Source organism: Lepisosteus oculatus, unplaced genomic scaffold (genome assembly GCF_040954835.1).
Source record: "Lepisosteus oculatus isolate fLepOcu1 unplaced genomic scaffold, fLepOcu1.hap2 HAP2_SCAFFOLD_306, whole genome shotgun sequence".
NCBI classification, from domain to species: Eukaryota; Metazoa; Chordata; class Actinopteri; order Semionotiformes; family Lepisosteidae; genus Lepisosteus; species Lepisosteus oculatus.
The window spans coordinates 74,607-90,696 of NW_027167838.1; the positions used below are offsets into that span (position 1 = coordinate 74,607).

At 38.1% G+C, this 16,090-nt stretch overlaps 1 protein-coding gene and 1 pseudogene across 1 annotated transcript; one reads left to right on the forward strand and one right to left on the reverse strand.

Moving 5' to 3' along the window:
• Positions 1-621: 621 nt before the first annotated feature.
• LOC138227276 (acyl-CoA-binding domain-containing protein 6-like) lies at positions 622-3,016 on the reverse strand. Its single transcript, XM_069186282.1, has 2 exons — positions 2,245-3,016; positions 622-1,178 (listed from the first exon to the last, which is right to left on the reverse strand). Exons 1-2 carry the CDS (start codon positions 2,515-2,517, stop codon positions 1,068-1,070), a joined length of 384 nt encoding a protein of 127 aa, XP_069042383.1. The 5' UTR covers positions 2,518-3,016; the 3' UTR covers positions 622-1,067.
• Positions 3,017-10,166: 7,150 nt separating this feature from the next.
• Positions 10,167-15,619, forward strand: LOC138227274 (deoxyribonuclease-2-alpha-like; annotated as a pseudogene).
• The last annotated feature ends 471 nt before the right edge of the window (positions 15,620-16,090 follow it).

Below are 16,090 nucleotides of genomic sequence, written 5' to 3' on the forward strand. Positions count from 1 at the left end.
TAAATCCCACCATTTTCTAACTGCTTTTTCCCAATACAGGGTTGCAGGGGAGCTGCAGCTTATCCTGGCATGCAGTGAGCGCAAGGTGGTATACACGCTGGAGGGGACACCAGTCTATCACAGGACACACACAGATAGACACACACAACCTCACACCAAGGCCAATTGTCCCAGAAGCCAATTAAACTACCAGCGTGTCTTTGGACTGTGGGGGGAAACCCACGCAAACATGGGGAGAGCATACAAACTCCACGCAGACAGCACCTCAGGTCTGGAATTGAACCCAGGGCCCCAGTGCTACATGGCAGAAGCGCTATCCACTCCACACCCATGCTGGCCCTTTATATAGATTTTAATTTTCTTTTGATTGTGTTCCAGAGTACTTATTCTCAGTAGTCATAAAGGTAAGACAATGCAAACTGAAAAATTATTTTATTTATTTAAATGTAGCACAAAAGGGACAACAGTGAACACTGATCCACCCCTCTTCATATTATACTCACTGGATATATATGGCATACAGTATATATGGGGAAACAGCTAAGTCCTGTCAGCTGCAAGTGGGCAGGGATGTTTTTGGTAACATTTGGTAGAAAACAGACCTTTTGCTCTTTGAGTAAGCAAAACATGCAGCTATCTGGAACCCGATTCTGTGATTTTTTAAAGGAGCATATTTGTGATTTTTAAAGTGGGCCTTAGTTTCTGATCATTAATATTCATGTTTTGTTTAGGTAAGATGACGGTGCTGTGTTGAGAGAGGTTAATGTTACAAATGACTGCCAGAATTACTTCAGTATACAAACTGCCAAGAACTGAAAAACGCAAGAGAGGTTACAGACACAAGTGGGCTGCTCAAGTGACCGTATTCATTAGGTTGCTAGTAGCTAGTAGTTTACTGACGAATCATGTGAAACTGTCTCTTGTACTGTAGGAATCCCAGGAACAGGTTTATCTCTAGAACAAATCTGACAGCTTGTCCCAGAGACAGTTCGCCCTCTCAATGCATGACATCATCCTGGCGCCCAAAAGCTGACACCAAACAAATAGCAGGTTTAAGTGAAATTGAGTCAGAAGTCCCTACCTTCTGGCCTCCTTCTGGGTCCAGCGAATGCACACACGCTACATACTCCTGCATGGCCTGTTCTTTGCTCATGTCCCCAAGCTGCTTCCAGGCCTGCCTGCAGCATCACAGCACAATGTGTAACCCATCAGCAGCCTTACAGAGCCCAGCTGGTAGAAACTCTTAACCGCTTTTCAGTAGGGCAAATGTTTTGTTTTCTATTTTTAATACAGTTCGGCAAGGAGACTGTGAATGCTAGAACTCAGCTTCTCGGGTATGTAATTTAGTCATAGTCTATCCCATAAGTTGACTGACAGATCTTACTTGCCTAGGATGGTATTTAGCCTTTAACAACTGAAATCCTACTTACACTCCCTGGTCTGTTGGGTTTCTTACAATATCTGTGAAAGTTCACACATTTACCTTTCTTTTTTTCTGGACAACACTGAAACCTATATTTAGTGTGGGTTTGTGGAGTCGCACAGATTTGTCTCTTGCCTTGTGTAACTTAAAATGAGTTTGTGCACAATACTTTAGCTATCGCTTACTGAAAGGAATACATATTCAACAACTGAAAAGGTATCAATGAGAAGAAGCAAACTTTAAGAATATGATTAGCTAGTCATCATGTGAACACAGGATAACAATGGCTGTTTCAAACAGCAAATCCACTGGAATTTAACTGTATTCCTATTTTAAATTCACAGGGGGAATATGCTCACTGTGTGGAAAATGATTCAATTTATTTTTTAAATGTGCTAGATATGATATATATATATATTGATATATATTTTATTACCCTGTTCATTTATGCCAACTGCTTATTTCTAAATTTTGCATATAAATAATGTATATAACTCAGTTTACGTGGCCAGTAGGTTTGTCAGTAATACAAAATGTTTGGAGAGTAGCAGAAAAGTCGTTTTGTACACTTCTATTCAACGTTTGTCAGTTAAGATGATCCCTTGGGGAACTAGAAAATATTGCTAGTGGTTTCTTCATCCAAACGTACTCAGTACTTTATAAACACGAAGGTCACCAACTACATGACAGCAGCTGATTATGCACATGCTGAGTGCACATTTTTAAGGTTTCAAACTAATTGACCTTGAGCCCGAAAACACATCAAACACGTCTTTGCTTCAGTTTATTAAAGAGTTGCCAAAGGTTTGGGGTCGCTTTACCTGTTTATACCTGGCGTACAGGTAAAGCAGCTGTTCTCTGCTCGCTGTCTGCACCAGTCCACGGAGCCGCTCAGCTGCCGCTTCAAACTCGGCTTCGAGCTCCGTCTCTTCCAGGCGATACCCCAGGTCACCAGCACCGCAACCTTCCTCCCCGAGACCCAAGTCTGAATCCGAATCTGACCCACCGAGCGGCTCTCCTGTGTCTGGCCGAGCCGGGTCGGTACCTGAACCCGTAGCAGAGTCGGGGGAAGACAATGGAGAGCGAGACGCCATATTGGAGTATGTCTATAAATATAAATGTTTTGATCGTAGTTTGAATTTCTCGAATAATCTAAATCAATCTCCAGGAAGACAAATTATATTAAAATTACTCTCTCCTGCAGACAGTATCAAGATGATGGCTAACCGTTTCAGGACTTGTTGCTCACCGCGGTCCGTTAACCGTTCGCTCCCCTAAGCGGTCCGAAGGGAAACCAAAAACACAGAGTAGATAAGTTCCTAGTCCATACAGTATATATACACAGTACAGATGGAAAAAAGAAACGCAACATTTTCTGGAATGAGAATACTATAGTTATAGCTTATGTACTTTCACAAAAAGTTGGCAATTTGTTTTAAGCCCTCTGACCAGGAATACAGCTTGTGCAGTGAGGCATTGCAACTTGCCAATCACACGAAAGTTCATTAGGTGCACTTGTTGGTGCACAGTAGAACGTTGATAGTTCATCTGGCTTGCCTGGTTTTTCAGTAGCCAATTCATTCATGTATCTAATCTAACCCTTTCTTCAGGGACGTCAGGATATCAGCGTCCACATCATAGTTGGGATGTTTGTTCCAGGCCCCAAACCCTTTGAATAAAAATATGCATTTCCCTGTTTGGTAGATTATTTAAACCTCTTATATTTTTTAAATCCAAATAGTTTCCCCTAGTTCGTGCTGCACTACTAAATCTTATGAAGTGCACTACTGTAGGTCAGTAGCTTTGAGGATTTTGAATACTTACAGTAAATCAGGTCTTGCTATAACTATGAATAGAATTATGAAGGCTAAGACTGTTTTATTTTTTTTAATGGTATAGTACACCAATAAGATATTTACAGACAACTAACAAACCATTTTGTGATTTAGTTTAAAAGTGTCTGGTCATGCATGTGGTAGTGTGCTCACCTATTTGAATAACACAACATTATACAAAAACATGAATGCGATTATTTTTATTTCAGAAACAGTAGATCAGATAGGCAAATGAGGTTCCCATCATTAGAACTCCTTTTTTGAGTTTTCATTGCAAGGAGTTTCCCCTCCATGTGAAACATGTTTGATGGTGGCAGATGGATTATTACAGGAAGGCTCTGGATAAAGCAGTCGACATCTTCGACAGCAACGATGGTTTTTTTGGCATCTTCCTGGAGTTTGGAATTACAGGGATCCCTGGAAACACAGAGTGGTTTGACATGTCACTGTTCCAGTTTCTTTATTCCATGGCAGCAGGTAAGATAGACTTTGGATACAGTTCTACCCAGAGGCATCTTAATGTCAGGTTTATTCAATAAGAAGCTATTTGATTAAAGGTGTGTGGTAATTTGGCTATTAGACAACTGTTTTTCAGTCATTTCAATCACATTCATAACTATTATTCCTGAAATCTTCTATTGGACTATTCACCCCTGATCTGTACTATTACCTGTCCCTTAACCAGTTCAATACATGAATTTCCCTAAATGCCTATTGCCTTTAATTTAAGAAGAACATTATCAAAAGCATCTTTAAAATCTAATCATATCATTTTGTACGTTCTGTGTGTTTACTGCTGTCACTTGTTTGAAGAATTTTAACAAGATGGTAAAGGAAGAATGACCTTTTCTAAAACCATATTGACTACTGCTAGGGTCTTATTTTCATATGAGCGATCCTGTTGTTTAGTTCTAAAGTGGTTTTCATAACTTTACTTGTAAAAGAAGGAAGACGTATTAGCTTATATCTTATATCTATCATATAAGTCACATTTAGTCATATTTACTATACCGAGAGATACTGTAGAAGGGAATGAGGGAGGGCACTGAAAATTGAGAAAATAGAGTACTGTTGAAGAGGACTGCCAAAGATTGATGCACTGGACAATGGACTATTTAGAAGAAGAGAGATCAGGGAAGAGTAGAGGTGCACAGTTGACCACTTGATCAGAGTGGAGTTTAGAGTTCTGCCTCACCATTCCTATGGAGGTAGCAGAGTCAATAAAACTTGACGTTTGCAGAACACCAAGGCCAATTTGTATACAAATCAGTTTGTTTTTTAAAGGATTCTAAATTTAGGATGAATTCCCCCATTCTACATAAATTCCATCCAATGTCTAATTCTGAACCACACTTGTCACTAATGTGCTACACAAAATAAAATCCAAGTCACAAACTAAATACTCACCATATGGAGTGTTCTGAGGCTTATTCCTACTGAATCTGTCCAAACTAAAAACTTTTTTTGAAAAACTATGAGCACACAAAGAAAACAATTTAGGAATATTTCTTCCACAGCTATTATACTTGAACTGTTACGTACTGTATTGATCTTGATAAATTTGTAGTCATTATTCATACAGAACATTCAGCATTGGCCACCATACAGTAGCAGTTGCTATTCTTGTTGATTGCAATTAATAGGAATGTCTTCTAGAGTGTTATTTGATGTACAAATGAGCATTCTATTCAAATAATTTCTGTAGTGCTAATATTAAAAATACAATGTCCAAATTAATAATTAAAGTTTGGGTATCTAATCCATACCTTGTGTTTTTGAGGCTTGCTGTACTCATCAGGCACTTGAAATGGTCCAAAGCTTTCACAGCTCCCACGTCCACTGGATGTTCCCTGGGCTCTTAAGTTTTCCAAAGATGGATTTGTTTCATTCTGAATTCTGACGTCTTTTGACCTATTACCCATGATCTTATGCTTTATCATGGAGCCAAACTTTTTCAAAGGATGCTTCTTGACTTTCTGGCTCACATTCACATCTTCATCCGGCTTATTAACTGCAAAGGGGATGTTGCTGTGCGAGAGAAGCCCTTCGCTCTTAGAGTTTTGGTCAGTTGCATTGGGGTCCTGTAATGTTTTGCTATGTCAATGCGCAGACCACTCTTGCTTTGGGCTGTACTGAGATTTTTGTCCTTATTAAGGCTGGGATTGTACACATACCAAGATGAGTGTCCGGGCAACTCCTGTCACAAAAAAACAAAAAGTTACAGTTCAGTGATTGTTCAGTGTAAATCAAAACAAGTAACACTTCTCTTACTGAAAAGAAGATAAGGATTATGGGGTGTGTATATGTTTTTAGCACTGACGTTAACACTGGAATAAAGGCAGACAATGAAATATAAAATAATAAACCAATGTGAATGTTTACAATTGCATGTATAGAAAATGCATCTCAGTTTTTTTTATGATGCAGACATCAGTTTGGAAATGTAGACAATACTTTGAGCAAGTCTCTCTATAGTAGCATTAACTCACCTGATTGCTCTTGTACTAATTGAATAAGAAAGTGATAAAGCTGACATCCACAGACACGTGAGTTTAGAACGTATGCTATGAACTGACAGTAGGGATATTTCTGAGATGTTACACAGTATTAGGGAAAACAAATCTGGATTTGTAGTTTTATTGTAAAAGAAAATGCACAACATAACTATCATCATATTTACAAAATAAGAGTTCCAGTTTCCAGTACTTTCTACACTAATGTCTGTTAATTAGGTACAGAACAGGTCCATCCTACTTTCATAAGAAATTTTTACAGGTTTGGAACTGTTGGTCATACCTCATCAACCACATCATGCTAAGAGGACTCCAGAAGTCGTGTTTTCATACAGTCTGGCCTCGAGGAGCTTTTCTTCCCTAAAGCCTTACACTGCTGTACTCCTTCTAGATCCTGGACTCTTTGAACCAGATAATCTCCAGGCTTCTCTCGTGTCTCAGAAGCTAACAAGGTGTCACACCAACAGCTTCTCCTAGGGAACGTGATGAGCAGGGCTTATCCATAGTGTCTTCTGGCTGGAAACTGTTTTCAAAACCACTTGGGACTGTTGGAGAAAAGCCTTTTGGAGACTGTCATAGGAGACTGCAGATTTTTACTTCTGACTGTTCGACAAATAACAGGTGAAGGTTCTAACTGGTCCATTTTGGTGCACATGAGCTGCTCAGTGCTCCGGGTTTCCATATCAATGGCAGCTTGAGGAGTACTGGACTCAGGGCTGGAACAGTTTAGCTGAATTTCCTTTAGCAGATTATGTGTGATTCCATGTACTATTTCAGAAGAAACAAGAGAAACTTCAGAAAACTGAGGACTGGGTATTGCCTCTTTGTTGTGCTCACTAGTTATGTTAGTATCACCCCTCACCTCATCAACGATCTCACTTGCTTCTCTGCTAATACTGGTCTCTGGTGAAAGGGATGAACATCGGGAAGCTGAATGTGTCAGCTTGGAAATGTTGGTCACCATAGAACTGATTATGGTTTTGACCACTGTCTCATTTCTGGTGGCTACAGCTTTCTGTAGAACCTGTTGGGATCCAGTTTGGCACAGCAATTCATTGTGAACAGAGCTAGCAACCTGCTGAATCTTGTGTGGTTCATGAAACACATCATTATCCTGTTTCACAACTGTTATCTCCTGGTTTTCGGACAAGTCCTGCAACACACTGTCAAAGAGGTCCACAGCTATCTGACTCAGCAAAGACACAGACATCTTCCCTGGGATTTCTGTAGAAGTTTCCTCTTTTATCAAAGTAGGGTATATCTGCAATAGCAGCTGTGTTATGATGTTTTCCACAGTCTCAGTACACACTAAAGTCAAATTAAGTGATTCTGTTGATTTAGCCATAGACATTTCCTGGAGCCCAACTAAGGAAACCGGTTCAATATTCAACGGTTCTACAGGGACACTGAGTGGTTTGATTTCAGAACTGTTTTCAAGATGGGAGTCTCTTTTCAGTTCCTCAGAAGAACTGTTCTCAATTTCTGATGTAACGATATGATTATATTCGTGTATTGCGACATTTCTTTGAAAAAATAGAATAGCAATATTATGGACAATTAATTGACTTTTATATTTCTAAATATCACAACATGATCGAATTTAAGTCATTTTAATAAACAATGAATAGTCACCTATGCGTTACAATATAAACATTTATACTGATTTAAATCGCAAACGAGGGTTTAAATGTATGTGTTTTTTTATTCACAATCAGACAAATGCTGACAACAACAAATCTCAATATCTAGTACGAATTATTTGTAATACAAACCAAAAACTCTCTCAAATTCCTACAATTAGCATAGCCTGCCCCTTATGCAAAACTAAACCCTCCTCAAAATCCAATTTTCAACATACAGCATTACACAAAATCAATACATCAACACTCTATACTCAATAACGATAATTCACAAACAGCCAGAACATGTAACTCCACATTCCCAAACAGACCTAATTTCCATAGCCCCGCCCCTTATGTAAAACCAACATCCCTCCCCTGTTGTCTCTCTCCGCTGGCCTTTGTAATCGTTTTTATTTTTAAATAAGTTTAGCAAAGTCATGTATTTTAAAAATCTTAAGATTTCTATATTTATGTCTTTATTTAGTGGTTTCATTAGTGACAAAGGCTAAACTTTCTTGGAAAAATGTCTTTTATGTAAACCATATTTGCTATTAATTCATTTAGGGCTAGAATATGTTCATTGTCTTCCAATGAAAGAAGGGTTCCTTTCGCCGTAAATGTCGGGTTGACATTACAAGCTTGCCACGCCCGGACTGTTACACCAACGTATTAGCAAGTTAAAGCGATTTCATTGAGTAGCCTAGCTTTCTTAACTAGTAAGTACTGTACTTTTGGAGGGGGGGAGGTGTCTTTCGCTGGAAATCTTGTCCCCTTCTACTTTGAAAATACCTGTGAAACCGGTTTAATTCGTCACAGCCAGCACTCCCGCAGAGAGGGGGGCTGTACTCGTTAATGTCTAAACCGGAACACATCATTATATCTCATTTTGTATTTCTATAAAAAAATCGTTTGCCCAGCCTGACACTATTGTTGTTATTGTTTTTATCCTGTAAAGCGCTTTGAGGAGCCACCTTTAAAGGCGCCATATACAATAAAGTTCATTATTATTACTATTGTTAATTTGCTGGACAGAGAGGTGAACATTATTACGCAGAAGACAAAGATAGCGATCTACGTTGCATTGTGCATTGTGCTGCTGTAATACAGTTTAAAATAATTAAAAGTCTAAACAGTATCAGCTTTATTTATGGGTTGCAATTTAAAAAAAGTCAAAAACCGCACTCAAAATGCAATTTAGAGCTTTCTGGCAGGAGGAGACACCCAAATTAATAATGTCACATGCCACTGTTTGTGCATGAACAAGGTTATACTGCTAGTTCCTTAGATACGCGATTAAAACGTTTTTAATAAAATGCTTTTATTCACTCATAATCTGACAATTTCAGGAAGACTAAGGAAGGACTAAGGGAATTGTCATCTGTTGTTGAAGCTCTGTGAGCTAGGTGACTTTGAGACCACTTGTTATCCCAGGTTGTTTGAATCGCCACAATTCAAATAGAGAAAAAAGAACTGACTGACAAGATTTAAGATGTGGCTGTCAATGTTGGATTAAAAAAAACACGTTGCCTGACGTTAGTTGCATTGCTTGAAAAATAATTTTATTTCGAGAGACTGGATAAGTAATTCAAGTGTTTTTTTAACTTCCTGAAAAACAAATAATTAAACTACATGTGCAAACGTTTTATGATATTTCGCTGTTGTGAATGTCTGTGGAGTGTATCTTATTTGCCTGTCTGTCCTGGCTGTGCTCTCTGGGTACAATGGGGACAGATGGGTACAATCAGTGTTGGGTATTTACTTTGCTTTGAGATGCCACTTTTAAAGGTGATATATAAAATCAAGGCTTTAACTTGCTTTGACTCCGCAAGTCTGAGTTCTTGTGTCTGTCCTATCCGAACCCGAAAGTATTACAATATGTATCTTTATAGGAGGTGGTGTACAGCTTTTTAGTATAGAATACACTTTTCTAAAATGTATTTAAAAAATAAAAATGGTTACAATATAATCTTTCCACATTTGATCCCAAGGTCCCAAGAAAAAATAAATCTAAACGGGGAGAAAGCTATGCTGAAAGTTTATTAAGATACTTAGAAGACAAAGATATCAATTTATGTTGCATTTGTCTGATTGTGAATCAAAAAACATGTATTTAAACCCGCGTTTGCGATTTAAATCAAAACGTGATTTAAATCAATATAAATGTTTATATTGTAACGCATAGGTGACTATTCATTGTTATTAAAATTACTTAAATTCGATCAGAGTGGGAGTCAGGAACCTAACCCACAGCGCCACCGGCAAGGTCATATGCAGAGTGCTGAAAAAGCACTACAGAAACATTATCAACAGACAATGTACAGCGTGTACTATTCTTGTGTTGCGGTATATGAATATAATATCTTTATTAATTTCTTTAGATACACAATTCCATATTATATTCCCTTTTAATCAAATTCTAAAAGTATGCTTGTTGACTCCAGTATCACATTAGTTAAAGACTTCGAAGCTTAAAATGTTTAGGGAGAAAAAATACTGGTGTGTATTGTTTAGTACCGAGACCAGCCATATACTGTATGTTTATGTTCCAAAATTAATATCATTTATGGCCTTCACACACGTTACAGTATGCTCCTATTCTTTTTATGCTCAGCTACTAAGATTTCCCTTCAGTGGTAAAATTCCATATAAATATTCAATACTTAAACTGGCACAGTAAAGACATTTAAATCTTTCTACGACCGATCAACGCACCACGAGTGCCCGTCGGTCAACCCATCACGTACCGCGGTATTTTGCATCGTCTCGCGTCACGATGCGCGATGACGTAGCCAATTACCCCCGGTACGTGCCTGTGCCGCGCACTTTGAATGGCTGCATCTGTAAATCCAGGGTACAACGTCTGATTTTTTTGTCATAAAAAAATTACTATTGGATTTGAAAGTTTTTTTTTTCCTTTCAATAGTTCGTTTTGAAACGATTCACCAGAATGTATTCTTGAGGAGAGTAATGTTTGTGAGATGCTTGCCTTGCCTCGCTTCGTTTAGTCAACTGTTGACTCTTTGTCAACTGCTGCAGTTCAGTTCTACAGAGCTCTGCTGGTTTAAAATGCAGAAAATGAGCTCTAATCGCATACGATTATTCCAGTTGTGCCACAATGCTCATGTCAAACATGGGGGACCCCTAAAAACAAGAGCTATTTTTGCTTTGTAGGCCACTACATCACCTAGAAATGATCAAGGCTGCTTGACCCTTCTTCTCTTGCCACAGGTTCTGTTCATCTCCCAGAAGCACCAGTGCACCCACAGACTGGCAACAGACACTAGTATTGTTTAAGTGCCCTTTTTATTTTCTAGTGATCTCAACAGTTAACACTGTCCAACACCCAGGACACATTGTACAGTGTCACAGTTCTAGAGCAGTATACAGGATGTGATACTCTTTTATGTGTTTTTGGAATCATACAGGTTTATTCTGTATAAGCTGCCAGACCACGATGAAGGAAGAGGTCTGCGATACCTCTACATGGATGACCATACCAATGGCTGGGTATATGGGAAGAAATTGGTGAATGACTCCAAGAGTGCAGTGGGGCAGACTTTGCAGCCTTTTTTGTCCTACATTCATTAAAAGGTAAGAAACCTTTATTTATTATTTGTGTCATCTCCCAGAAAGTGAGGTCAGGATATACATTGTCTTTTCGATTTGTTTATTTTCACAGGTTTCTCTTATAATTCAAAAGCCTTTTGTGCAATACAAATACAAACTTTAAGGTAAGTAACATTTTATAATGTACAAGACAGAAGGACACAGAAAATGGGGGGAAAAAACATCATAGACAGCACAACAAACAATAGAATTGTATCTGTAATACTTGCTGGGTTTGCTTGCTTATTCCTATGATTAAAGCCAAGTGCAATGTTTGCTACATATGCAGGATGTGAATTGTTCATTTTATATATATCTAAAATAAAATATTTTAACATTTACACTATTTCAGGGTAGAACATTTACACGTGTGATTCTGCAGATGTTGTCCAAATCATTGATTCAGTAGAAAACATTTATTTTAGGATTTCCTGTGTATGGTCAAGACATGATGGCACGTCCGAAGTATATACTGTGTCTTTAGAATACCAACACCAGCTTTCTGTGTTTTCTGGTTTTAAAACTTGAATCATAAAGCTTTAAAGTATATATTTCCATCTTGTTTTTGTTCATTATTTTTTTCCCCTTTACATTTCTTTGACTGAGGCATCACATAAGCTAAGAACAAATCTGTTGCCTTCAAAGCTTTTTCTCCTGGTGAAAATCACTGAGTTTAAAAACACTTCTGTAAATCAATATAATACTGATGTTTATAATAAAAAATTCATCTGCTGGGTAAAACAACACTAAAGATGCTTGTTGTGGGCTCTATTGAATTGAATTTACAGTAGCCCATTTCTAAATGAATACAGTAAATTAAATTGTTGAGATTAAGAGATAAATGTACATACTTCATGGCCAATTGTCAGTTGAAAAGAAATGAAAACAATTAATAGGATTAAGAATAGTCCTATTTTGGACTGTGGTTTTCAATTCTCTTAATCTGACTTTTGGCCATGAAGTATGTTCAGTTTAATTCGGTTGGACAAAAAAGCCAAAGGTCAGATTAAGAGAACTGAAAACTAGCCCAAAATAGAAGATTTTTTGTTTAGTTTGATCAATTATACAGTTCGTTTGATTCTTGAACTTAATTGATTAATTGACTTCGTCAGCTGGAAGCAGGCTTGATAATGGACTCCGTTCAAAAAGAGCAGACTTGTCCTTTAAAAACATTGAAACTGAAAAACCAGACGGATCAAAAACGATAAGAGATTTGAATATATCTTGTGTGACCTTTTTCAGGGATTGTGATGTTAGACAGACAGGAGTGTGGCTGGTTCACAGCACCCCAGAACTTCCAGATGTGAAAAATCATTCTACATCATTCTTGCCCTCCAGTGGGCATGAAAATGCACAGACCTTCTTCTGCGGGACTTACACATACAGCACCTTCAAGGACATAGGTAGGCGTTCACATGTACATACAGCTGTGTGAACCTTTTCAAGAACAAGTTTGATTGCTGAGCTTTAGTATGTCCATGGCATTGACATCACAGCTGTCTATCACTTTCTGAAAGCCTTTGGTACAATTTTTCCAGATTTTAAGATTCAAGTATTGGTTATTTGCAGTTCTTGTTCTGGTTTGGAGCACCTTTTCTTTTCCTAGTCTAAATTTACCTGTGGGCAAAAACCAGTCTATTCTGTTATTTTCTGTTGGTGGTTCAATTTCATATGCAAGCTTAATATAACCCTGAGAATAGGTGGACACTAATAGACTTACACCTCATTGTGTATACAGATGAAAATAAATACCAAAATAGCCTTAGACTTTCTAATTAAATCTAAATGATGTGTATTGTGGCTGCTGAAAATATATGTCAACATTTTAGAACTTGGAGGATAGTTTAACAAGTGAAAATAAATAAAGGAAACTCTCCAGACTAATGGAAAAAGAAAGGGGGCATTTGACCTGGATGTATGAAAATGCCATGCTTACTCTTGGTTATTTTTCATTCTTGTCTCTACAGCTGTGCAACTCCAGTATATCCATGTATACTCTTTTGACTATCACGTCCCCCAAACCTTCCACAGAGACCTTCAGTGTGTGGCTCAGAGAACATGCTATCCCAGGAAAGAGCCTTGGTTTAAGCAGCTGCCCCTGACATCTTTAGCAGGGTAAACTTTCACCAGCTTTGCAAAATGCTCTAGATTTAATGACGGTGAGCACCACTCAAGGCAGAGCTAGAGTCTGCAGAAAAAAAATCAGTAAAGTCTATGGATCACGTTTGTTTACCAACTGATCGCTTCTTTAGAAACTATTCTCCAATTCAAGATACAGAAACAGTATTGAACAACACAGTTGCCATGATCCATAAACAATCTCTGTGCTTCATTATTGCAGTTTGTTCCTGGGAAGTGAAAATGTCACATCAGCTATTTTTCTCATTTTAGATATTTGGAATCAATAGTTAATTTTTTGCATGCCTCTACATTTTAAAATCACAAATTAATTATCACAGTTCCAGACCTGTACCAGCTTGGAAGAGATGATGAAATGTACTTATTTCTTCAAAATATGTGCTTAACAGCCCCACAGTGATGCTAAGTGTCAGAGTTGGCATAAGTTGTACTAATGGTTTTTCTTTCACTGACAACAGTACAAGAGCACTGGTGCCCAGCTGGTCATAGAGGTTGCAGTTATCGGACGAGTTTGAGATCGCTTGGATATCCCAAAGTGTCCAACCCTGTTGGTTTTGGTATTCAGTGAATTATGTATCACTGCTGAAACTTGGACAACGATGTCTGATTTACTCTGAACAAGCACTTATTGAGCCTCTCAGAATCTGAATTTATTTAATTTTTACAAAGTCTAACTCTATTGTATGTTGGCTGTTTCTAGCCAGCAAGACCCACTTTCTCACAAAGATTTTGTGGAACAATATCCAGTTTATTTTTACTCAAAGCCTTTCCCAATTGAAGATGTATTTATATAAAAAAAGCATACTTTGTTTTGGTGAAACTTTCTCAATCTGCCAGCTGGCAACTGAACTTTCCTACATGTTTCTGCGGTTACACTTTAGATTTAAGGTTTCATAGCATCGCTTTCTTTCAAAAGAGATTTTATGGGATGTTAGTAAAGCATCAATTTATACTCAGTAGTAATTTAGGTTTAGGATTTGTGTCTGAGGTAGTTTGTAGGTGCTTTATTAACATTCTGTAAAGCCCAATTCTTGAACAAATTGATTAATAGAATATTTGAATCTTTTATTTATACAACAATTTAAATCATGTTTTTCTCTTGGTATGTTGATTTAAACATAAGAAAGGATAAAAATATAACTTGTGTAGCTTCTTTAGATACCATTTAATACCTAAGAACACGAGAGGTTACATTTGGCCCATTTAGCTAATTTCTTAGTAGTTAATTCAAGGATCTCATCCTGCTGTTTCTTGAAAGGAACCAGGACTTAAATAACATGTGCAGTTTGTTCCATTAATCTCAACTAGTTTTGAAAAGAAATTGATTAATTGATCCAAGGATCTCATTCTGCTGTTACTTTAAAGGTTATTGGAAACGGTTGTCATTTAAATACATTTAAAAAAAGGTTATGTAGAAAAGGAACAATCCAGTAAGTTTCAAACACTGCCCTTCAAAAGCAATATGTCACACTTCACACTTGATCTACTGTATATTGGTGGTGCTGATTTAAAAAAGAACGTTCTGGGTAGCAACCAATACAGTACAGCATTCAGAGAGGGGGGGAAGAAATACACATTCACTTGTTCTCGGTTCCAGTTTGACGTTTTGGTAGCAAGTGCACTTCCTGTTTTTGGTTGGGTAGAAAGTGTGTCTGGGACAGATTCTTACAGGGAACCTGTGACTCTGTTCCGTTTCAGATCTCTACTCAGGTTTGCTGGTTAACTATTTAGGAGACGACTTCTTTGCCAAAAGCTGGGGGAAGCTTCATCAGCCTCTGCCGTCGAATTGCTCTGTGGCGCACAAGGTGTACAACGTGAAGACTATGCAGCTGCCAGAGGCCAGGCCTTTCGGCATCATGGTGGACCACTCCAAGTGGTGTGTGATGAAGGGCGGGGGTCCGCACTGGACCTGCATCGCGAACACGAACCGAGAGATCAGTCAAAGGAGAAGAGGAGGCGGGGCTGTGTGCTCAAGCAGGCCTGGAGTGTGGAAGGCCTTCCTCGCGGTAGTTGACACATTTGAGGACTGCCAGTAACACGTGGCTGGCAGAAATAGACAAAGGGCTGTTTTCAAAAGATTCTGCATAGTTTTTCCAAGTCAAAGCAAATGGTGGTAAGTAATATGTAAGAAAACTCTGCAGTAGCTCAAGTAGGTAGTGCGTCAACACGCGTAGGCCGCAAAGGAGAAGAAAAGAAACGGGAACGGACACCTGAAGAAGACTCTACAGCTGAAATGTTTCTTTTCTTTTTTCAGCATGGAATAAACCTTTACATGTTCCTAAACTATTCACTACTGACCTTAATAGCAAAAGTAAAATGTATTTTGGAAGGATATGTATCATGAGAAAGTCATGCATCTAAAAAAACATTTTTTGAATTAAGTACTGAATATATGGGGGGGGAGATATACAAATATTTCAAATCATAAAAGTACATTCTGTTTGTGTTTCTTTAAAGGCTTGTTTGTAATAAAAGTGCTGGATCTGACCTGCCTTCCATTATTCCTGTGGCCCCATTAGGCAGTTCATATCAAGCACAAAAACTGACGCTGCCGTTATATTGATACTAGTAGTCCTGTTCGGCACATGTCTGTGATTTTTGTTTCTGTGGATGCGGGTTTTTTTTTTTTACGCAGAAACCACACAATGGATGAATAATATATATATTTTTACTAGCTAAATCAATAACACCACAGACTACGTATTGCAAAACACAAGACAACCTATGCAACAGGTGGTTAAGGTTAAATAAAAACAATCACCACATCTTCATATACAGTACAGTTACTACATAATTGATCAACTAGAAGCATCGGATTATATGACTGTTTACTCTGTGGAGCTGTCCACTTCAACTGGCTTTGTAATAGGCCTGTACAGTTTAAAAGAGAGAGTTTATGTTCACATTTTTATAAAGAATAAGGTTACAGTGCCGTGCTGGTGTTTCGACCTG